The following is a 25,856-nucleotide window of genomic DNA, read 5'->3' on the forward strand; positions in this document are numbered from 1 at the left end:
AAAAAACATTTCAGATTTATTACATAACTAACGATAACTAATATATAACTATAACTAATAATTTTAATTGCAGGTGCTGAGATATGCGATTAAAAGCTTTATTTATCATGTGGGGAGAAGTGTTTTTTTACTCTTACTTTTAAGTCAATATTCAGGGATTCACGAGCCATGTTTATCTAAGCTGCAGGAGCATTTTATTGCGTGAACTATGATATATATATATATATATATATATATATATATATATATATATTCAACCTTAAAAGATCTACTTTCAGATTGCAGAAAGAACAATTTAAAAAAAGGGTTAGTTCTTGGGATTTGTATACCTGGATCCACTTTCAAAGAGCCGTACTGTATGTCCTTCTTGGTCCGTTAATGATTAACATCCAAAATACTCACGATAAACAGTAACTGAAAATATCCCGATAAACGATGATATTCAAACTACTTTATGCAACTGACTGAACGCTAGAAAGATAACTTTGTAAAGCCTTTTTTTTTTAACGGCAACAAATAAATAGCTAAATGAATTCAAAACAATAATTTGCCACAGAAGGCAAGGCAAGGCAAGGCAAGTTTATTTGTAGAGCACATTTCATACACAAGGCAATTCAAAGTGCTTCACACAGCAGGAAAAATTCATTCAAATCACAAAGAAATTACAGAAACAGAAATACAATAAAATTAACTAAATTAAAAATTATCAATCCAACTGATTTTCTAAACTAATAAAATCACAAACAAAAGAGAAGAGTGCAAAGAAAAAATAGTTTCAGTCATATGCGCAGCTAAACAAAACTGTTTTTAGCTTAGATTTGAACATTGTCAGAGTAGAAGCCTGTCTCACATCTTCAGGAAGACTGTTCCAGGTTTTAGCTGCATAAAACTGAAACGCAGATTCCCCATGTTTTGTCCTGACTCTGGCCCTGAGGTCCTCAGAGTCCGAGATGATTCATATGGCACTAACATTTCCAAGATGTACTTTGGTGCTAGGCCATGGAGAGACTTGTACACAAGCAGAGCTGCTTTAAAGTCTATTCTCTGAGCCACAGGGAGCCAGTGCAGAGACCTGAGAACAGGACTAATGTGATCATACTTCCTGGTTCTAGTCAGGACCCGAGCAGCAGCGTTCTGGATGTACTGCAACTGTTTTACAGCTCGTTTGGAGAGGCCAGTGAGCAGGCCGTTACAGTAGTCTAATCTACTGGAGACAAACGCATGGATAAGTCTCTCTAAATCTGGTTTTGACACTATATTTTTGATTTTGGCAATGTTTTTTTAGATGGTAAAAAGCTGCTGATGTTATTGATTTGACGTGGCTATTAAAGTTCAAGTCTGAGTCCATTATTACCCCCAGATTTCTAACTTGGTTTGTAGGTTTTAGAGCGAGACTCTGGAGGTGACCGCTAACACTTTCTCTTTGTTTCTGTGGGCCAAAAACGATTATTTCAGTCTTGTCTGAGTTCAGCTGGAGAAAGTTGTTTTGCATCCACAAACTGATCTGTTGGATGCAGTGACAGAGTGAATCTACTGGTCCATAGTCACCTGCCGATAGTGAAACATAGATCTGAGTGTTGTCTGCATAATTGTGATAGGACACATTTTCACTGCGTATCAACTGACCTAACGGCAGCATGTAGAGGTTGAACAGAAGGGGACCCAGGACTGACCCTTGGGGCACTCCACAGGTCAGGGTCATGTGGTCTGAGACACAGCTACCAATTTCAACAAAGTACTTCCTGTCTTCCAGATTGGACCATAACCAGTTTAGGGCAGTGCCAGTGATGCCCACCCAGTCCTCTAGTCTCTGTAAGAGGATCCCATGTTCGACAGTGTCAAAAGTAGCACTCAGATCTAACAGAATTAAGACTGAGGCTTTGCCCGTGTCAGTGTTCAGGCGGATGTCATTTGTCACCTTGACAAGAGCAGTCTCAGTGCTGTGATGAGGTCTAAAACCTGACTGAAAAACATCAAATGAGTTGTTTATTAAGAGGAAATCTGTGAGCTGTTGGTAAACAACCTTTTCAAGGACTTTGCCCCAAAATGGCAGATTAGAGATGGGCCGGTAATGACTCAGTACTACGGCATCAAGACTGCTCTTCTGTAGGAGAGGCTTTATGACCGCAGTTTTCAAAGACATTGGGAATGTTCCAGATTGAAGCGACATGTTAACTATGTGAGTGAATGGTGCTAACAAACTGTTCAGCACAAACTTTAGAAATCTGGTGGGTAACACATCAAGGCAGCATGTAGATGAACTCAGACTGGTGATGATCTCATGGACAGTTTTGTCAGTTACTGGTGCAAAGTGAGTTAGCTCTAAGTGTCTTGGTGGTTTTAGGGTATTTTTTTTGCATTGTGGGATTTATAGCATTTTTAATGCCCTGAACTTTGTCATTAAAGAATAATGCAAACTCATTACACTTGGATGTGGAAATGAGTTCTAACGGCAGCTGAGCTGGAGGGTTTGTTAATCTGTTTACTGTGGCAAACAGGACACGAGAGTTGTTACTGCAGCTTCCAATTATTTCAGAAAAATATCTTTCCCTTGTTCTACATAAGATTAGGTTGTACATGTTCAGCTTTTCTTTGTAAATCTCTTTTTGAACCTGGAGCTTTGACTTGCGCCATTTCCGTTCGGCCCTGCGGCACTCCCTTTTCTGTGCCCTGACCGAATCATCATTTCTCCACGGCGCCTTCTGCTTATTTTTAACCATTTTAGCCTTTATAGGGGCGATGGTGTCCAGAACATTCAAAACACTAGATGTAACAGAGTTCAACAAATCATTTACATTAGAACATGAGACATTTTCAAAGTTTATCATTTCCATAAACAGTGCACCTGTGCCATCACTTATGTGTCTCCTCTGAACAACTGCAGGACCAACCGGAGGTTTGGGAGAAACAGACAGGTCAAAGAAGACACAGAAATGATCAGACAGAGCAACATCGATCACATTAACATTTGAAATATTTACCCCCTTTGTAATTATGAGATCTAGAGTGTGTCCTTTGCTGTGGGTGGGGCCTCTCACATGCCGAGTAAGACTGAAGGTTTCAAGGACAGCATCAAGCTCTTTAGCGTTTCTGTCACAAATATTATCAACATGCACATTGAAATCACCTGTAATGACCAAACCATCAAAGTCTGTGCATATGACTGAAAGCATCTCAGTAAAATCATCAATAAAACGTTGGCAGTGCTGGGGAGGCTTGTATAAAACAATGAAGAGAATGGATGGAGACCGTTTTAGCTCCATTTTAAAGGATACATACTCAAATGATGAAAACACCCAAAAAGACAACCTGCGGGTAATTATTTCATCTCTAAAGACAGCACAGACTCCACCCCCTTTTTTGTTTTCTCGTGTTTCAGATTCAAAATTAAAGTTGGGTGGAGCAGATTCTATCAGAACTACATTTCTTGTGTTTTTGTCAAGCCATGTTTCAGTTAAAAACATAAAATCAAGATTATAAGAAGAAATAAAATTATTAATTAAGAGAGATTTGTTACATAAGGATCTGACATTTAGCACAGCAAGTTTCAGACTAGTTTCAGTGGGACTGGGCTTTATCTTTTCACAGGGAATATGAATCACATTTCTCAGATTGGGCCTGGCTCGCATTTTGTTTTTCCATCTGTGTGATGATGTGACTACAGAAATAGCACTAGGGGGGGCTCTTTTTACATAGGGCCCCGGGTTGGTTTGATTTTTAATGTGACAATAAGTCCCGGCAACGCTGAGACCCAGTGCATCCTAGCTATGGGAGATACCAGGTGAAAGGCGAGGTTGGATGGGTGGTGGGGCTTTTGTAGCCAAGGAGAGTATGGGACCAGGTGAGAGGCGAGGGGGGATGGGTGGTGGGGCTTTTGTTGGTGTAGTCGGCTTGTGCAGGGAAGAGTTGATAAGTATTGACATAGCCCTTGCTATATTGGGCGTGAGTGGAGCCATCTTAATGCCTGATTTGATCAGACTTTCAAAATGGCTGGGAAGGCCCATGGGTGAGAGTGGAGATGAGAAGGAGAATGATGAATCTTTAGTGGGAGTAGATGTTGCAGGGGGAACCCAGGGCTGGTGTGAAGGCAGGGGCGATGACAGGGATGTTGTTGGGCTTGTCACAGATGGGTCCAAGGCCTTTGAAGATTGTTCCTTTGCTGGAGGCGGTGGAGGTGAATGTGGAGCAGCTGGAGCTGAATCCTTTGGTGGAGGCTGAGGTTGTGGTGCTTTTGATGTTGAAACATTGGCTCGGTCTCTGGCTGATGGAGCAGGAATTCTTCTCTCATTCCTCTCTCCTCTAACTATCTGCTCAGGACCCTGTCCAGGCCCAGTCCAATGCCTCAGAGCGTGGAGCAGGTTCTCTGTCAGCACCCTCACTCCACCTCTGCATAGGTGGGAGCCATTTCTCTTAAACAGGTCCTCTCATTTCCAGAATAGATAGAAGTTCTCAATGTAGTGTAGTCCTCTAGGGGTACACTCTTTGGACAGCCATGTGTTCAGCTGAAGAAGCCGGCTAAACTTATTTATCCTCCTGTCGATGTTTGGAAGAGGTCCACTTATGAATGTTTTGATTTCCATTTTATCAAGCACGTCGAATAACTTCAAGAAGTCTTTTTTCAAAACTTCAGTCTTTTCCCGCCGCATGTCCACTGCACCCACGTGCACAATCAGCTGTTTAGCTCCTCCATGCTTAGCCATAATATTTGGAAGGAGTGACGTTATCTCAGAAACAGTGGCGCTTGGAAAAGAATGTGTGTTTATCTTTTCATGCGTCACGTGACTTATCGCGCCGTCCCCAACTAAAACAGCTACTTATTCAACCCTCTACGGCTCAAATCTGATCATAATACAAGAAAAATACAAGAAAAATAGCTCTAATAAAGCAAATAAAATATATACTGTGCCTCAAAAGATATTGTTCCCTTTATTGAACGATATTCCTAGTTTTTTTAATAGTTTTTTGGCACATGAACTGATTAATTACATTTATATTTCATACAAGACAGATTACTATTTTATTGTTTAAATGACTTCATTATTAAACAGCCAGACCCACAGTCCATCATATTCAAACGCTCATACATGAATAAACAAATCCTTGATCCTTGAAGACTGATGCTTTTGTTTCCAGGATACAGACCTGCTGGGACTCTGACGCGGACCTGCTCCTTGGCTCCGCCTCCGTGGGTGTTGAGGGCGCGGTCTCAGATAACAGCAGCGTCCGTCTCACCGGTTTATCGCACAGCGTTTTTGTAACACGGAACCTGCGAAAGAAAGACGTCAAATCAGAGAATGTTTGGGACTAAACATGGACCGGCCTCCTGCTGGTGCCAGAGTCAGGACTAAACATGGACCGGCCTCCTGCTGGTGCCAGAGTCTGGACTAAACATGGACCGGCCTCCTGCTGGTGCCAGAGTCAGGACTAAACATGGACCGGCCTCCTGCTGGTGCCAGAGTCAGGACTAAACATGGACCGGCCTCCTGCTGGTGCCAGAGTCAGGACTAAACATGGACCGGCCTCCTGCTGGTGCCAGAGTCAGGACTAAACATGGACCGGCCTCCTGCTGGTGCCAGAGTCAGTACAAAACATGGGGAATCTGCGTTTCAGTTTTATGCAGCTAAAACCTGGAACGGTCTTGAAGATGTGAGACAGGCTTCTACTCTGACAATATTCAATTTAGGCTAAAAACAGCATGATATCGGATCTGTAATTAAATGGGTGAATGATGAGTGGTTTCCAGGCTGCGTTGACCCTGAGCGTTTGCCTCTCCTCATCTGGGAGCACAAAGGAAAAGCCTCCGTGAATCCCAATCAGCAGCAGCAGCACATTAGGACGAGAGCCGTGCTGCTGCTGCTACTCGCTCAGCTGCTCCACTCAACTGACAAATCATTTCTTTGCTTTAAAAGAAAATATTCTGGTGCTCATTACAAGCTGAGGCGGCGGTTAAACAGCAGTGTCCAGCCAGAAAGACTGAATTATACAGTATTTGTTTATGTGTGTATTTATTACTATTGATCGAATACAGACTTAATACATTTGTGTTTAAATGTGTCTATAAGTATTATTTTCTGGAACTAGTTGCCTCTTCACCTGTAAAGAAATAATAATCTTGCAAGTGAGACAGTGTGTGGGATTTTTTTTTCTCAGTTTATGCCCAAGTATAAAATATTAAAAATAAAGAAAAAATAAATTTCTATAATTTTAGCTATAGCAAATAGCTTTTTAGATGATAAATTATGTATTTTTACACATTTTTGTCTTGTTTTTGTTGTTTGAAATTGTTCATGGATTTCTATATTTTAGAGGAAAGTAAAATAAAGTATTCAGAGGGTGAAACGTTCCACTGACTGCAGCTGTTAACGAAGCTCGGATTTCTGCCGAATGTTCTCGTCTTGATTAACGAATCACTAATTAAACCGAACCAAGTCTGACAAGAGCGTGTGAGAGTTACAGAAAGCAGGAGCAGCAGAACGTAATGTGTCTGTTTCACATGCTGCAACGATGACGCAAGTCCTCACATTGTGCAGTGAACAGAAGCCAAACGCAGCCGTGAAATCTCATTAGACGGCGTTTTCAAAGGCCTCGGCCCCTCGCCACGTCGGCCCACCGGCTCCTCATTACAGGAAGACCAGGAATTAAGAACGGTCGGAGCCGTTTCCTCCTGGTTACCACGATACGCAACACGTGGACGATCAACATTTGAACTGAAAGCGATGATTTCGGCTGCGACGCGGTATTTTTGACACAACCACGCGGAAAGACGAATCCCGTGGTCATGGTGAAGATGTTCAGAAGGGTCGAATCAGTGGCATCGAGCAGAGAAAACATCTAAAAGGAGAAGAAGAAACTAATCTACTACAGTTCTGAACCCTGTGAGAGAGTTTGGGATGAGCTGGAGAAGGCTGTGTGCAGTGGTCACTCTGTCCTTTCAAAAATACAACCTCTTGATGAAATAATAAATGTAACACTGAAATGAAATTTGACATTGCAGAAGCTTGTTGAAACCCTAACTCAAGGCGCTCCAACAGAATTTAAGAGCAGGGGACTTTTTGTGGGGATCGACAGTGTATTATTGTGCATTCAATCTTTCCTTGATTCGTTCTCCTATATTGCCCTATTCCAATATACTGTATTTTCCGGATTATAAGTCGCATCTTTTTTCATAGTTTCGGCCGGGTGCAACTTATACTTATATTTATACTTATACTCTGGAGCTACTTGGATGTGATATTATTTGTTATTTTCACACTTTCGCAACCTTATTTCATTCTCCAGTGCAACTTATATATGTTTTTTTCTTCTGTATTATGCATTTTTTGTCTGGTGCGACTTATACTCCAGGTGCGACTTATAGTCCAGAAAATACGTGTTCGCATCTAGTTTCAAATGAGAAATGTTAATTGGTAAACGGAGTATTACTGGTGCACGTTGAATTTCAATTACATTTCTGTTGACATCATAGTTGTAGAGTAAATGTTACAGAACGCGTCAAATCTTATCTTGGCCTTTTGTTGTGTGTCTTTTTGAGTGAATGTCTCCCCTTCCTCTCCTGCCCCGGTGGCTGTAGCGCACAGCTTAAGCCCTCGGCCTCGTCCTAACGCCCCAGACTCTGTTCCCTGTGTTGTGCTTCACCGTCTCATTCGTCCTTAAGCGACTTCCAGGTAATTTGTCCTAACGAACGCTCAAGTAATGAACAGTGGATTTGTCATTTCGAGTTAAAAGTTAATTTTAAATGAAGTGTGGGTAAGAATTCTCACCTGCCGACAGCCAACACGGTCACTTCCCCGCAGTTGCTCCGTCTCAAGTCCGTCTTGCGGGCAGAAGGTTTCCTCATGAGCGGCCACTTCTTCTGGCTGCAGCGCGTGCAGACGTTCTTGTGTCCGTCCATGCCTCCGATGGTGTGCAGGTGGCTGCAGGTGTGTTTGGGAGCGCCCGGGGGAGCGCCGGGGGAGACGGGGGTCAAGGGCGGGGTCGGGGAGGAGGGGGAGGTGGGCGTCATGGGGGGGCTGCAAGAAAGTGCAGAGGAAACGTTCAATATTGACTCTGATTGAATATTGTTAAAGTTAAAGTACATATACACGTGAGCAGAAAAGTAGCTCATTAAAAAAATAAAATCAACTCAAGTACATTTTTGAAGTACACGTCTAAAAGTATTTCACACGGATTTTGAGAAATGCGCTAATGTACAATGTGGTAGTATTGATTAGTTTGAACCATTTTCCAATTTTTTCTTTTTCTTCTTCTTTTTCTGTTACACCAGTATTTTTGTTCTGGGGCTTGAACTCCGAACCTTTTCGCAGGACGTCACTGAGAATGTGCTTCCAATAGACTCGTACAGTACAGTACTTCAGCGTTTGTACTTAGTTATTTTCCACCACTGGCTTTGTACTTAAATCATGTTGTATTAATCTGCAACTATTGTTCTAAAAATGCAGTTCCTCCCAGTGCGTGTTGTTGTGTAACCGGGACACTTCACTGACAGAAAAGAAAGCTGAAAACACTGTTATTCAGCACTGCACATATGTAGTTTATTGGGTTTATGTGCTTAATGTTATGGCTTGCCGTGTAGGAACCGGGCCTGTCCTAATGCAATAATAATGTCAATCGTTTTTATTGAAATGCTATTGTTTTATCGTCTTTGTAAAGCAGATTGTGCTGCATAAATGTATGAAATGTTCTGTTGTGAATAAATGCAGAGGGAAGGGTTATGTAAACACAATAACAACGCGCCGATTCATAATCAGCGCACACAGATATTATTCAGCGCGGCTGCCAAAACTCTAACATACTTGCAAAAAAGTAAAAAGAGAGAAAAGTCCGATAGGTCAGCGCCATCCAGCTTTACAAAAACTCCATTTCTCCCTCGTCGATTCGTCCGAGGTTTTGAGCGGCGAGACCTTTGGGCTCGACCCGCGCTCTGCTCCGAAAACGTCTTCACTTTGACGGCATTTGAAATCCCTCCGAGCGGCGTTTATCTGCGCCCGTCCCGGCAGAGCGGAGCGGCGCAGGCGGGACACGTTCCTGATACATATTTCACCGGAGAGAAATAATTACCCGGGAACAATCGAGCTGGATTAAAATGTTTGAAGCGATGATGGGGGCAATTTTGTGAGCGAGCGAGGCGGTAATGGACGCGCGATCAGTAAAGTACTGACGGTTTTTGATTGGATACAGTAATCATCATGTACTATTCATTCCGGTGCATCTGTGGCGGTCTTCACTTATTGAACGAGAGCTGTGAATGCTTCATGGATTAATTTGAGTAATCATAAATGTGTCAGAGAATAAAAGACATACACAAAACTATAGAGTACTAGGTTTAAGTCAAATGTGAATTGTGTAAATAGAGGTGCGCAATATATCGACGTGAAGATAATACTGTGGATGTTGTTGTTGAATATATGCAAAAGTATGTTGTTTGTAGTACAGAAAATGCTACAAAAATATTAAAAAGATGTGTTAACTTTCAAATAAAGGCACTTTTATGATCGCTTTTACAGACTTTTCATTCATTTGTTTTGAAAATTAAACCTCAACCAATACGTCGAAACACATTTCTGTTGAATTGACCATAGTTAACAAATACTGAGATATTCGCCCAGCCTTATGGGTAATCCACAAAGTAACCCTAACCCAATAGACCTTGAATAAAACTACATATCTCGATTGTATCTTGTATTTAACCAAAGATTCTTGGTCGACACAAGACGTGCCCTTTGTTTTGAATAATTGACTATAAGGGAGCAAGACTTTCCATCATCGCACCGTAAATCTGGTCTAAAATGCACACAAAAGGTCATAAAATTCACTCAATAACTACTATGCATAGTCTACAGAAAAGCTAAGCAACAAGAAACTGTGCAAAAAGCTGAATAAATGGATTAAATAATTATAAAAACTCTTCATCTCCTTTCTGCTCTCCATATAAAATGTTTATAATCCCAATAAAATCATGAGAGTAAAGTTTACAGCCTTAATATTTAGAGATGAATTTTGTATGATCCTGCTAACAAAATAGCACTAGCAACAATAAGATAAACCGGTACATTTCATGTTGCAATTTATACTTTTAGTCCTTGGTTTATTGTCTATTGTCCTGACATCAAACTCTTTCAGAAACTGCATTTTCTGATGAAATAAATTGTGATTCATTTGAAAAACCTCTCGAAGAAACGGCTTGTATTTTGGAAACGGTCAGAGCTGGACGGATGGGTGAGGGCACAGGCTGGTTAAGACTCTGGACAGTCACTCTACAATCACTCTACAGTCACTCTACAGTCACTCTACAGTCACTCTACAGTCACTCTACAGTCACTCTACAGCAGGGGTGTCAAACATCCGGCCCGCCGAACGTTTTAATCCGGCCCGCCGAACGTTTTGAATATTTTTTTTTTTCTTTTTCTATTCATAGAACCGTAGTTACATCCGTAACCGTTGTTAGCGCTAAAACTACACGTCCCACAATGCCGCTGGTGGCCGCCCCTCCCCCGTGCGGCTTTTCACTGCCCTGTGTACTGCGAGGGAGAAGTGCAGAGGGAAGTAAGACGCGCGTTTACGCACTTTACAGCACTTACGCACCTCAGAGCAGAGGTCTGAGCGAGGACAGAGACATGTGGCTTTATGAAACACGTGGAAGAAAGAAAGAAGACGGTTTTGTGGATGTTAGAGTTGTGCTAAAAGTGGACCTAACAACAAGAAAACTAACTTCTGTGATGATGCTCTGTGAGGAAAACATCCTCTACAAACCTGGACAGATCAGGAGCCACAGGTAAAACACAGGTCAGAGTGTAATAAAGTCTGAACATGACTGTGTCCACACTAATGTGACTGAACACAAACACAATGACCTCATTTGAGTCACTACATGAATCATTTGTCACTAAGATCAGCTTAAACTATGAAAATATTGAGCTCATATTGAGTTTGAGCAGAAACACTGATATGAACATTTCACATCAGAAATCACATCAAAAGTCCATGTTCCTGTTCCCCCCCTCCTAAGTGTCCCATAAATTAGCCCCTCAAACATGCGCAGTATTGCACTATCTCTAAGTGATCCACTGGCCGCCTGCCCAACGAGGATCAGGAGGAAATGGACAATTCAAACTAAAATGAGAAAAAAACTGGATACATTATTTTACCCACTACAGCATCTTTAACAACTCAAACAGACGTAAAGCAGGACTAACAAATCCCAACATTATGTAAGGAATACATCTATATTCCGTATTTTCCGCACTGTAAGGCGCATTAAGCGAAACAAATTGCTTCGAGGTCAGTAAGCACAACCAGAATGAATCCATAAGGCGCACTGTCGTTTTGTGAGAAAATAAAAGGCTTTTAAGTGCGCCTTATAGTGCAGAAAATACGGTAGACCAAACTGAAACGCATGGTATTTCACAAACAACCATGTTTTCAGAACTAATGCTTTGGGAAATTGTGTACCATTTTAATTTAAAAAATAAAATAAATAAAAATAAAAATAAAATACAATTTTAAATAAAAACAAAAAGGAAACTCAAATATGTTTTTTTAATACATGATTACTGGTATTTATTTATTTCAGACACAAAGGTGGTGCATATTTAAAGAAAAGACCATCTGTAGTAGATTATCACCACTGGAAAGCGCATTTAACGTGATGCATAAATTCATATCAGTTTTAACACTATCCTTTGCTTCATAAAGTTGATAGCATCTGGCTACTTTTAGTTTTGCGTCGTCTTCACTACTTCTATTTTTGTCTTATGCATCCACATTGAGACACTTTCTTTGCTCAAATCCAAACGCTCAAAACCTTTTCATGGCCTTTTTCACAGAACTGTCTTGCAAAAGGCAGATTTGGACAGGGAACTAAAGGAGCGTCACATGAAAGCAAGTGACGCTGTTAAAATGTGTGCGACTGCAGATTTGAGCCGATTTCCCCACCGGAGCAGAATCCACGTTTATTTCCACTCATCGTCTTCTTAACAAAGGGAACATCCTTTGCTGCTGCTTTTTATCTCCTGCTCGAGCTCGCTGGAGGAAGAAGCTGTGACAGAAGGACAGCGAGCGGGGAAAGCCAGTGCCGCTCCACGTGCTCACACTTCCACCTGTCCAAGTCCGTACACTCTTATTGGAGTGGGCGACTGTAGGGACAAGTCTGCTCGATAGTGCACTACAGATGACCACTTGTAAAGACGCTGTTATCGGCTGTTTCCCAAGATAAACTGAGGGATCATTTCAACGTGAGATATGGAAATGATTTTCTGAAAAACCTGGTAGTTCACTGTATTTTAACAGTATTTACAGACTGTTTTATGACTTGAGGGGCATCTGACTTAAAACAACAGGGGAGCATGTGATGTAGGGATTAGAGTATCGCTATCAAAGTATATCTAAATTCACTCAAATGTAGATATTGATAATAGATATTGATAATAATAATTGTTAAAATAATGAACATTGTTTTGTGTTAAACTGCAGATTTGTCTGTTTGTTTGGTTCTGATTGTTTATTTGAAACACTTTTTATACATACCGGTATATTTATTGAAATGCCGTCACCCATACCGGTATATTTATTGAAATGCCGTCACCCATAAGGTTAGAGCAGAGTATTGTATTACCCACAAATGTACTTGGCATCACATGATACCAGAAATCCTTAATGCACACATGGAAAAGTGATCAGCGTGATGTTTCGTACAATCAAGTTGACATATCTTTAATGTGATAGAAAATAGTAATACTCATTTTTATCATTAAGACTTGTAAACAGAGCAAATACAGAATGATGGCCTTAAAAAACATTTGTTGTTTTACTTCTTTTAGCCATAAACAGACTAAAAACTAGGGCAGACAACTCACAAGCTCAAAGTAAAGTTGTCATCAGCATCTGCAAAATGTAGCTTTGGATTCTTTTAGAACCGATGCCAGCGGCAAACGATCGAGCTATTCTTAAATAACGCCTCGCTGCTGCAATATGGGGCACTGTGGCATTCTGGGAAGGGTCCCCAGCTGCCTGCCCCCAATCAGGTGCTGCCAATCTGGAAGCCTATCAGAGGTAGAATGTGGCCTGATTGCCTTGTCCATTCATTTCCTGCTGAGTTCAATCAGAGCCTAACATGCCCAGACTGATACAGAGGCGTGTGCTGCCATCTGGTGGCGGATACAGGCAGTGCATATGTGAATAATTTTGTGAACACTTGTTGTTGTGGATCACTTTTGGCCATAAAAAATACATGAAATGTTGGCGATTCTCTGACTTTTGTCCCGCCATTGCCATGTTACGACATGTTCAATTCGTTATCACTTTTTTCCTACTTCTAACAAAATCAATAAAAGACCATGTGAAACTGAGCCTTGTTAATTCCTGTTTGAATGAAAACGTACCCATCTGAGTCGATGCTGCTGTCGTGAATCATGGCTTTCAGGTAGTCGGAGTTGGCTGGAACAGAAAAAGAGAAACATGAGTTATTGGGGCGCTCTGGAGAGAAAAGACACAGAGTGAGGGGCGATAACAGTATTGTGGGAATTAGCAGCAAACGCTTCAGTGACTTCAAAAGAGCAGCGCTTATTGAAAGATGGAGTCGGCTGATTACGTCTAATGCAATTAACTGGCGCGTCACACAAACTTATTCCGATTCTACTCGGCGGTGGAAACACGACTAAATACTTCTTACTTATATGTAAAGAATGCAGGTATTAAGTAAGTAAGTGGTGTTACTTAAAGACTAAGGACGTCACAATTTCAAATGTTAGCGCAATGATTATGGCAATTTGATGATTATTCGCGATTATTGACATCATGACCGAAATGACCATAAAATGCTTAACGTTCTTTCCTTATGTAACCTGCTTTATGAAATCAAACTTTCTGAATGATCAATTTGACATAAACCGCAAGTTTACTTTTGAGGCAATGGTGACCAGAAAGGACATACTTTTGTTTCTAAAATTGTTAAATCTCTTTTAATTGACCGAAAAAAGTGTCACTACTATAAATTTCTATAAATTGGATTACTTTAAAGTACATTTTTATACATTTTTAGTCTTTACGATTATATTGTGACCTAAATAACGATCACGATAAGCGCTTAACCTTATAATTTTCACTTCCCTACTGAAGAAGACATATCAGTATTATTTAGTAGTATTTTAGCTGTTGTGGCAACAGTTTATAGCAGCAGTAGTCATTGTAGTGAAGTCGCTTTTACATTTAGTGTGTTTTTTTAACTTCTTTTCAATATAAAGCACATTTAGAACTATATTGACATTTTGAATTGCTCACACTTTGACTTGCACCTCTTTCTCCTTTACCTCGTACAGATTAGCACAGTTTCTCCTCCCAGGGACACTTAGCTACAGTACATGCAGTAGGTTGTGTGCAGAGACATTTTAAAACGGCACACAGCGTACACACACCAGCCTCTTGTTCCTTCATGTTCCATACTCTGGAACATGAAGGAACATGAAGGAACATGAAGGAACATGAAGGAACATGAAGGAACATGAAGGAACATGAAGGAACATGAAGGAACATGAAGGAACATGAAGGAACATGAAGGAACGGGGCAGAGCGTGGCGAGGATGACTCATGGAGGTAAACGGCGAGTTGTACAGTTTGATTACACGTTACAATCTTCCTCACTCCAGCTGGCACCAGGGGCATTTTATAAAAAAAGCCACGTGGACTTGGGATCCCTATTGTCGTGGTCATTTGCCAATTTGAATGAATGAAATGACATTGCCAATACACAACAATAAAAAGTAATTATCCACAAACATGTTAAAAATTGGGGGTGCACGGTGGCAAAGGCGGTTAGCGCTCTTGCCTCCCAAGAAGGAGATCGTCATCACATGATCTCTCTGGGTGGAGTCTGCATGCTCTCCCCGTGTTACCGTGTGTTCTCTCCGGGTTCTACGGCTCCTCCCACAGTCCAAAGACATGTGAGCGTGAAATGTCTATGTCTATGTCTATGTCTCTGTGTTAACCCTGCGACGAGTTGGCCACTGTCCAGGGTGTACCCCGCCTAAGGCCCGAAGTCACTGGGATAGGCTCCAGTCACCTGCGACCCCGAAAGGGAACAAGCGGTAGAAAATGGATGGATGGATGGATGTTAAAAATTACAGTAGGGCGTAGGATATTTTCTTGCACATTACATTTATTTTTGACCTCTAGATGACAGCGTTTCCTTCCCTCAACGCCCCGTCATGACTGAACCGACTTACCTGTGTGAACCTAAGTAACAATGGAACAAAAGCTCATCAGAAGTGACTTGTACCAAACATCCAGGGAAAATCTGATCCATTAGCAGTTTCCTAGGCACACAAACAAAACACTTCCTTCCTCAACGATGTTACACTCTTCTTACAAAATACAAATAATACAGCATCCCCAGCGTGTGTGTGTAATAGTGATGGAAAGTACCTTCATTTTTCATAATGTAGTGGACGATCTGCCCGACGGTGTCATTGTTGTCGCTCATTGTGTCATTCAACTCTGAAAGAAACAAAAACCACACACAAGTTACAACTATATCTCAGTAATATCTCAGTTTATAGAAAGGACGTTTGGACATTTTACAGAGCCTATTGTGACATTTCGACGGGATCAGTAGGGCTGAACAATGCACCACACTACATAGTTGAATTGCAATTATTAAATGGCAATGGAATGTTGTGTGTGTTCTTTTGTAAAATAGCTAACCATGTACTTTTCGACTCTACAAACATGTAAAAAATCAGTTTAAACTCTATACAGTGGACTGAATCCTGACTTTAAAAACACACAGTTCAACACTTTCCGAAACCTAGATACTTTTATTACCACTATAAATACAGTGTTTGTTTGTTGTCATATCATGTTTTGACTGCCTGTCAAGATGTAACGAGACAAACAAACCTAAAAGTATCTAGAGTTAAAGAGGACAGTGTGGCTTTGCTACTTGTGTAGTCGTGACATGCAATTATCATGACAGGTCACTACCACTAAACCCCAGGGTCCCAGTCTGCGTCCCAGGGTCCCAGTCTGCGTCCCAGGGTCACAGTCTGAGTCCCAGGGTCACAGTCTGAGTCCCAGGGTCACAGTCTGAGTCCCAGGGTCACAGTCTGAGTCCCAGGGTCACCTTGTGATCAGCTGTAAGGGTTCAAGCTTCATTTAGCACATGTCAGGCACTTCCTGTCACGTTGTCTTCTTTGATGCAAGTTGCAGTTTCCTGCCTGGCATCACACCAAACGTACTGTACATTTAAAAAAAAAAAAACAAGAAGAAAAGGCTTCTGACATGAAGCCAAGCCACAAGTGCAACCTGATCACTGTGAAACGTCACAATGGATTCTCTATTTCCGAGTTTTTTGTGTTCACATGAGAAAGAGGGTTGGGCCTGCCGCTGAAAGGAGAAACCCGGGTGTATTACAGGAATTTCTACAAGAGGAGCAATAACAAACGAGGCACAGTGAAGGTTAAATCATCTTTCAAGCACTGTAAATGTATTAATATTTCTATCATCACAACCTCTCTTTTAAGATAATGAGCGATTAGTGTGACGTAAGTGCACTGTGAGTCATTAAAATAGTAGCATCGTGGCAAAATGGTCAAGGTGATGGGCCAAGAAACATCTCACAGAGGCATTGTTAATAAAGTGTTTAGATGTAGGCTTCACAAACAACTCAGTGTCAACTATTTTTATTTTCCATAACATTTCTTTGCATGCAAGAGAAGTTCACCACAAAATATGAATATAACGCACAATGAGTCTGTTTATGAGATGACAATCTTTTGGGTCAATCTGCAGCCTAACCTCAGCGAACACACGAGCGAGCGGCGTGTTACTTTCCGAGTCTATTCTCTGAAGTTACAAAGACAAGAGAGACTAAGATCAAATACTTTCTTATTAGCCGAGTGAGTGTAAACAGCGGTGGGAGAGGAATCTGTCGGAGCAGTGTTTGGTGGGCAGAAGGCTACGAGTGTCGAGCGCATGAGAACTGACCCTCCAGTCACATGACGGGAAAACGCAAGTGAATCATTCGTAAATCGTGTGCGAAAGATATCACCCCCGTGACTTCAGAAAAGGACACGTACTGTACAGGGAAGTGGTTATGAACATGCTTAGACATCCATGGGGTTTATCTACTAATAGGATCGTCTTGGGTGTGTTTTGATGATTAAGAGTTTCTTCAGTATGTGTTCATATCTGTTGCAAAACTTCACATTTCAATAATTAACTAACAATGCTATGAGAAACAAACGGTTTAATTTAGACAATATTCTGTTGTGACATGAGGTAATCACAAAATATTCAGATTTTTTTGGGGCTGATCAGACCAATTTGTGTTTTTTCATGAACTTTGCTGATTTTAGGCAATTTTGATAATTCCCCCCAAACTATAAACTCAGTTGCATTACTACAGGGCCCAGTTCTACAAAAGAAATAATAAAACACACATATAAAGTATAATACAAAATATAAATATTTCTATGGTGATGATTTCGAAACATTCACATCTGTTTTACTGCAAACCTATAAGAGTAGTTACATTTGTGTTCAAACGAAGCACTGTGTATCTCCTATAGGCAGTTTTTTCGGCCCATGCTAGAGCTAACGGCTAACGGCTAATCGCTGATATGTGGAAATATTCTAATGCCAATGATAATAATGTCAAATGAACTAAAACTTTAAATAGTGCTTTACTGTTGTGTCAGACGTCACCTGGCTCTCTCTGGACGCAGAGGGACACTTTTGTCCTGAGGACTGTTACTCACCTCAAACTGCCCTGACACATGATCTGCTGACCCCACCTGACCAGAGCTCCTGCTGAACTGCACTCAGACCTTACATAGAGTGATTCTTTTTAGCCTAGTCTTGTATTTTAACAGCTCAATGTGGAAAGAATGAAGTTAAATAAATAAAATGAGACAGGATGTAAAAGGTTGTGTTCACGTGACATCACAACATCCCAGAATCCTTATGGTTTCAAACTGAGCTGGAAGAGGTTGAGAATTCTTTCTTCTTTAGAATCACTGGGACACAAACTTAAAAATCTTCTCTCAGTTTAAATACACAGCCTCAGAAAACAAAGTCAATATTCAACTCCAAAAAGGTCTGATTATTGTTAATTGAAGCCATTAAATGAATACTGACTAAATTAATGCCAAACAAATAATGATGAAAAAAAAAAACACTTAAATCTCCCATAGGGTTACACAGGACATTAACGCGAGGAGAAGGGCGAAGGTGAAGGAGAGGTTTCGCAGGTCTTTCCTTCCTGCTGCTGTCAGACTTTATAACAAACACTGCTAGCCCTGAACACGTGCAATACTGACTTAACCATGTGCAATACTGACTTAACCATGTGCAATACTGTCATATTCATGTGCAATACTGTCATATTCATGTGCAATACTGACTCAACCATGTGCAATACTGTCATATTCATGTGCAATACTGACTCAACCATGTGCAATACCGTCAAATTCATGTGCAATACTGTCGTACTCACGCACAATAATGTCACATTCATGTGCATATAACTGATGAAAATAGAGTGTTTATTTGACCATTATTGTTAGTATTATTTTGTCTTACGCTAGCCGTTTTTATTTTATTTATCTTTATTTTCCCCTCCATTCCTTATTAAGAAATGAGAGGTTCTGTCTATAGGAGTTTTTGTTTATAAGCGTTATTAAGAGTGCTTTTTAAACTTCCTATAAATTATCTGTCCTTTTCCTCTGTATCTACCTGCGTTGCAACAATGAAATTTCCCCATGTGTGGACAATAAAGGAATTTCTTTTCTGAACATGCTGCCTTCCACCTCAGTTTGAAGTGAACGCATCCGTTATATCAAAGAGCGCGTGTCCCACTAGAGGGAAGGTTACAGCTTCCATACCTCCCATCTCCAGATCTCTGTCCGGCCCGCCACAGTCGTGCTCCTCGTGCTTGTCCTGCTCCTCGGCCTCCGTGGTGCAGCGGTATCCTTTCCTCTTCAGCACGTGACAGACGACGACTCCGGTGAGACCCAGGAGGAAGAACGTCAGCACCAACGCGAACGCCGTGAAGTCATGGCCGCTGTTTGCTCCAGCGTCGTTCTTGATAGTCACAGTGGGATCATCTGCTAAAAACAACCAAAAAAACACATAAAAGTACATTATTATAATTTCAGTATATTCTGGTTAGTAGATAAGCTAAAAAAGTAGATCAGTGTTCTATAATTAAAACAAAACAAATGAAAAGTACAATTCAATGTTTCTTGATTCATTAACTTGGGATGACACTGTATCAAAGTTTACTGTTAGTTATTGTGAGTACATCAAATTCTCCTTCATATTGTCTACTAAATGATCATTTGTCTAGTATGTAAACAGCTTTATACTGTATAAAATCTCATTTCTGAATTAAAACTTAACGTGAATGTGAAGCACGGCCAGATAAATGAAAAAAAGGTAATTGTTTGGAGTAAAGATTGAAGTGAAATAGCACTTTTGACAGCCTGATTATTACCAACTTTGACAAAATGAATGAAAATACAATATCAAATCTGTTATTGAGAGTCAAACAATTAGTATTGCTTGAAACGGAATACATGGAGCTATATTTACATCCAAGCTTGAACAGCTGAAGGATTTAAACGCCTTTATTTTCCTGGCTCGATCGGGAACGCCACTCGTGCCTTCGCCATCTAATTGTTGAACCTGGTTAAAGCTCGTTTCTGGCCTGTGGCGGGGTCGACTGAGGAAGACTCTTTTCTGATGGATCTGGATTAAAATACTTTGAGAACTTTAACCTGGGTGTGAGTAAATGGAACTGTTGCACCACACTTTTATTTCCCAACAGGACTTTCAGATTGATGTTGGAAGAATGTCACTGGAATAAGGATTTAAACAAGTTAAATGATCTAATTTAGTCATCAAATAATCATTATCTGGACAAAACTCAGACTCCAAAACATGCCGTGTAGTGAGAGAAGAGGTTTAACATCACAGACAGAGCTGTAATTACATCAAAATGACACGAGAAACACATACAGTTCATGATTTTGAAGCTCAACCTTTTTTGTCTACGACATACTTCATCAGGAAAGCCTCAGGTCGCGTCTCTTTAGCTTCGTCTCCGTGAAATGTAGTGAAAATCTCAAATTATCGCGCCTTTTGCAACCAAAAAACTAATCGAAAGAACAGTCATAAGGCTGAGCAAATTTTTTAATAAACTTCAAAATCTTTTATTCTTCAATTATTTCGCCAACTCACCAACCGGTCTTTCTTAAACCGCCATGTTGAATGTTTTTATCACGTTGGTAACCCAATCTTTCATCCCAAAGGACTGATAACGCATTGCGCAACACATGTGCGACTTCATACTCAGTCCTCCATATGCATCTGTAGCAAAACAGAACAAGCAAACTGTAATTAAATTGCCTTTTATAAGTTGATTTGCCCTTGTCTGCGCCACTGAAGTGTCCATAGTACATGTCACACTCTATCACGGTGTGAAATTTGACTTACGCAATGCATTCTGGGATTGAAACACGCCCAGCAGCCTCATCACAACAAACATGGTGGCGCCCGTGTGCCCCGGATGTTCCCCCGCTCGCCTTCGCTACCAAAATAAAAGATAGCGGCGTACAAAAAGATCTTAAAATCGTGAGATTTATTCTCCCGATCGGATTGATAGAGACGTTTTCCGTCATTGACTGTTGAAGCCTGACCCCTGGTGGTCACTCCGAGTCAAAAAAATGGCAAAATTTGGATCTTTTTTGTTTGTCTTCAAAGTAAAAAAAAATAAGAGTTGGCCTACCGTCCGACCCACTTGAAAAAAATTTGACTCGGGTTACAGCAAACAGACAATTTATTTGGGGTAGCCTTAGATGAATTGAGTTGTATTTCATGCAAGTAAAGCCAAAAGTATAGTACAAAAGTAACAAGTTTATGAGCAGGGACCTCCTCATGAATACTCCGCACAACATGGAATATTTGGAAAGACAAAGTGGAGAATAATTGCAGAAAAACATAACCTAACCTAATAAACACAATGGTTTTAGTGTCCTCTCACACCCACCACTGACCACTCAGACTTTGGACCCGTGACACTTGTTTAAAGGCAGGTTTACTGACTCAATAGAGAAGGATTTCACTGTGCTGCATCCATGGTTCAGCGCTGAAAAACAGGAGGCTTTGGTGAGCTGTGAGTGTGGAATAAACTGTGCCACTGGGGACCACCAACCCTGAAGCAACCATGAACACGGACACTAGCAACGGCGACTTTACTCCTTGAGAATAGCTAAAAACACGGATTTTCTACCCGTTTATTCCTGTTGTAACATATACATTATAGTTTTACACCAAGTGAGTAGGCATTTGTGGAGAAAACGTGAAAAGAATCTGTAGAAAATGACTGGAAGTGACATCACGCTAGAGATACTCAAGTTTATACAGAATTTACACAAAAAACAACAACTTTTTTAACCCTTTAAAAAAACATTATTCAACAAAATAAAGTTCCTCGCATATGTTTTTATTTGTGGAATAAAAACATTGTGGAATTAGAGAATTTTTAGATGAGTCAGTGTTTGCGGGGTAATTCCTAGTGTGATGTCATCCATTTCAAACAGGAAGTGAATTCATAAATCTAAAAAATGTGCTCTAAAAATTATTAAAATGTTTAGAAAAATTCTAAATATATTTATCTTGACTGCATTTTAGTTCAATGACTCATCCGACCTGTCATGGGTACTTTAATTACAATATTTGAATGTATTTATTTGTGCATAAAGAACTGTAAATAATAGATGAAGTCTTTCTAGGCACGCTGCTCATCCAAAGCCTTTAACAAACAATCACACAGCGTAAGCAGTAAGTCCAGTTCTGCAGAAACTAAAATTAGTTCAAAGTAGCTTGTACGTAATTAGGTTCTATATCTCAGGGATTTGTCCATTTAACTTAATTGTGGTATTAATGCCAACTAGGGATGTCAGGATTATTAGGTTAATCGATAATTGAGATTATTCAGGTCTCAATATAATCGTAAGAACCACAAAATAATAATCATGACAAATTTTAGAAGAAAAACTATGTATTTTTTCTATTTATTCTCCAAACAATAGACCTAAATGTAAATATCTTTGTTAATCTGGTGTTTTTTGTCACATTTAGCTTGATTTTGTCTTACAGAAAGTGACATTTTGTAAAGCCGGCCAAAGTTTGAGGAAGGTTAAACAACCGGAATTAAAAATATATAAATACACTTGGTTAAAGTCTCAATAACTATGAATAACCGTTAAATCGTCATGTTTTTTCGCACAAAAAAGTTGTGCCATCCCTATTAGTAACAAGAGGCGATGAAGCAGTAAAATAAGAGTAGTTCTTCCACCTCGGACCAACAGTGAGCGGCGCTGCCCACAGAATGAATAAAACATCAACTTAATGAGACTCAATACAATCTCAGAAGAACTACTTAAGTCCTAAAGGTAACTTGACTCTACAGCGATCCTTTTCCACTCTCAAATTCAATAAGTCTCCACGGTCCCATCACTGAACTTTACAGGAATCTCTTATCTGAGCTGCCCTGCATATTTCAATTTATCTCACGTTCCATGTAGAGACCGTGCTCAAGTTCTACACGTGGCTTTCGCTTCCGAAGCCGACGTATTGAATGGGCCCCGAGGTCAAAAGGTCACGAAAAGCTCCCGAACCGCGTCCCGCATTCCGACCGTACACACAAGGGACCCTTTCTGCGCCCGCCGCGAGAACGACCGAGCGAGACTGACCAGTCAAGGGCGCGAGATGAGAGGAGGAGTTGTAGAGCGTTACCCGTCGCCGTCGTCATGGCGAGACTCACCGGGTCTGAAAGCGGCGAGCAAACCGCACGTCAGCTGATGCACGCCATTGTCTCCGGTGCATTAGAGCAAATAGACTGAGAACGACCATTGTCCAGTCGCTGACAGCCCTGTGACCACACTGCGTTTGAACACGGCATGAATGAAGTTAAATCAAATAAACAAAATAGGTTAAACTGACTCCATATACATTACATAGAAGTATTACAATATCAAAAAGTGTTAAACTGTTACACAAAGTTCTGCTCCATTTAGGACTGTGACAAAATATGAATCCAAATGTTCAGTTATACTTCATTTTTGATTGATTATTAACAAATTTAAAATGGTTTTGAATATTTACTGAACAGGAAACTATAGAAAATTGAAATCACGGTCATTCAACACATAAAATTGTACACTTTACGGCTCTTTTCATGAATATTCTTCTCTCTTAGTCGAGCCCATGCCACAGAAAACACTGTTACTTTTTTTATGTGTTTTTTTTTGGTTTAAACGTGAATGTGTTTTTGCCTCGTGTCAAATTGAAGGCCTGAAATGAATTGCTGAGCTTGACCCGGTTTGATAAGTGAGCGTTACCGTCCCACTAGAGTCATTTCCTGCCGTCTTAAAGGGATTCGGCCTCAGCGCTCTGTCTGCCTGAAGAATATGGATGTTTGTGCTGCGGCTTTCACCAAGTTATGTTCAACGTGTGCTCTGCCAAAAAAAACGAGGAGCGGTAAATTGAATTCAAACGTATTTCAATTTCATTTTGCCTCATATATGCGTTACTAGTCATTTAGAACATTTACTAATTTAAATTAAGAGTATATAAAGCTCATTCTATCTCGTTAGCATGGGTCAGCCAGCGAAGTACGTTTGCGTTTGTCATTTTTAGGTCTTTATTTTGTGTATTTTTGTTACTTATTTCAGTTCAACGGTGACATAAGGTGGCCTTGTGTTTGAGTCACATCGAGTCAACAATAAATACTTTTGCAACAATAAAGTTTACGGTCAAAAGAACTCGAACGAGGAGGAGGTGTGGTCATAATTCTCCTGTTACAGAGTAACCTACAGCACTACTGCACTGAAGGAAGGTATAGCAGGTCCCACCAGTGATATAACTACATAATAATATACATTTAAGATACTTCAAATAAGGATCATGGTATATCTGATATTGGTCGTCTGTAATATCAGTTTCCCAGTTATCGTTCAGATATTGAGAATTCAAATGTAGCCCATATTTCACACAGATGTTGTCCCAGTCTGTACATTTATACATTTTTACAAAAGTGAAAAGTTAATTTATGTACTTAACTAAAACGTAATTACGTGTACCCCGCCTAAGGCCCAAAGTCACTGGGATAGGCTCCAGTCACCCGCGACCCCGAAAGGGAACAAGCGGTAGAAGATGGATGGATGGATGGACTAAAACGTAACACAAATGAGTGGATTTAATAGTGGCATCTGCAATCTCTACTTTCACATACTACCTTCCTCATAGCCACAAGTTGCAAAAGTAGTATTGATTGTCACTAAATACTCAAATGTTTCTGGCCCGAGGCTTTATTTGACAGGAAATGTGCCGCACGAATTGAGGGTGAGAGATGATAGAGACATTCGGCAAATGGTCATGGGCCAGAATCAAACCCACAACGCTGCGGCGATAGCGACCACACTTGTGCAACGGCCCTAACCACTGCACCACAAGCGAGAGTGTCTTTTTTTTTTACCTTAACGCTGACGTCAGCCATTTGCTTCACTGCCGAGGGTAAAAAACAAGGATGTGTTTGTTCCTTCTTTCAAACATAAGACGCAATATTGAAGTGCCATTTGGATTTCCCTCACAGTTTGCGTCAAGAGTGGACTTGTAGCTCAAACTCTGATCTAATCCAGGGCTGTTGTTATTATTATCATGCTCATCTGGGAAACGGATATCCTAGAGTGTTTCTCATCGACCTTTAACACCAAAGCACCAAAAAAATGTGGAACGCATCAGCTCTGGCAGTGAATAATTCAACACGTAGTTCAAACCCGACCTTCTGTTACATTTAAAAATGAGAAAAACATGTTCTATATCTATATTGTAACTAAAGTGCTGGTGCCATCATGTATTGGACAATATTTCAGAGACAAAGAACGTATATAAAAAGTTGTCTGGCATTTATTTCCTAGTCGAATCAACAGTGATCTGCGGTTTATTATGTAAATTATCTCGTGTCGCACTGAAAGAAGGACAACTGATTCAAGCCTAGTGTCCTCCTGCTGACCAAGTGCACATGCAGAAGTGACCATCACCATAAAAACATCACCATTACACATTGCTCAGCCTACTACTGTGTTATATACTATACTACTGTGTTATAAGACAGTCTGCATTGTGCCATTGGGCTGAAATAGTGAGAGCCAGTCTTTAATTAGATCAGGTTGGGCCACATGCATGCTCCAGGAGCCACTGGCCCCTGTGGAACATGGAAACAGACCAGATTTCCACTGTCTGTCCACGTGCATTAGCAGGGACGAGTCTGCTGGACACAAGACATCTGAATATAACACTATTCAGGGGCCATAGTGATGAAGGAAGTGTCCATTCAGCCTCACTATGCAATAAAATAACCACTAGTATTTTACCATTTCAACACATCTTCATAAACGTTTGATTCTTGACACACTTATCTCCCATATGACACTAAACGTTGTTGTAAACCTGGCACTAAGAGCAGCACAGGATTCTTTCTGACCATAAGACAATCAGTGTTTTCAGAATATAGACATTAGTATGCGCTCGTGCCTGAACGGGACGAGCTGCAGCGTAAACACAGAGCGGACTTACGCGACGCGATGGTGGAGTTGGCCATGGAGGGACCGCAGCGATGGCCCCGGGGGTGTGGGACAGGCCGCCTCGGGATGTCAACAACTGGTCAAATCAAAGGCAAAGGAGGGACTTCGAACAGGGACAAATTTCCTGATTTATTCGGTTCCACAAGTTCAGGACCCGCCCTGATTTTCGAAGAAGCTCGGCCTCCAACAAAGAGCTGAACGACAAGATAAATAATCACT

At 40.7% G+C, this 25,856-nt stretch overlaps 1 protein-coding gene across 1 annotated transcript in view; it reads right to left on the reverse strand.

The window, feature by feature from the left end:
* Nucleotides 1–25,805, reverse strand: part of rell1 (RELT like 1) — a 26,843-nt gene extending 1,038 nt beyond the window's left edge. Inside the window, exons 1-6 of the mRNA XM_072458775.1 lie at nt 25,630–25,805; nt 18,873–19,097; nt 15,415–15,486; nt 13,377–13,431; nt 7,761–8,009; nt 5,143–5,266 (exon numbers count right to left, since the gene is read on the reverse strand). Of these exons, the coding sequence (XP_072314876.1) occupies nt 5,143–5,266; nt 7,761–8,009; nt 13,377–13,431; nt 15,415–15,486; nt 18,873–19,097; nt 25,630–25,654 (750 nt within the window). The 5' untranslated portion in view covers nt 25,655–25,805. The remainder of the gene's footprint in view (nt 1–5,142; nt 5,267–7,760; nt 8,010–13,376; nt 13,432–15,414; nt 15,487–18,872; nt 19,098–25,629) is intronic.
* Between the last annotated feature and the right edge of the window lie 51 nt (nt 25,806–25,856).

Source organism: Eucyclogobius newberryi, unplaced genomic scaffold (assembly GCF_026437365.1).
Source record: "Eucyclogobius newberryi isolate DKJ021-1_F unplaced genomic scaffold, fEucNew1.0.hap1 SCAF_22, whole genome shotgun sequence".
Classification (NCBI taxonomy): Eukaryota; Metazoa; Chordata; class Actinopteri; order Gobiiformes; family Gobiidae; genus Eucyclogobius; species Eucyclogobius newberryi.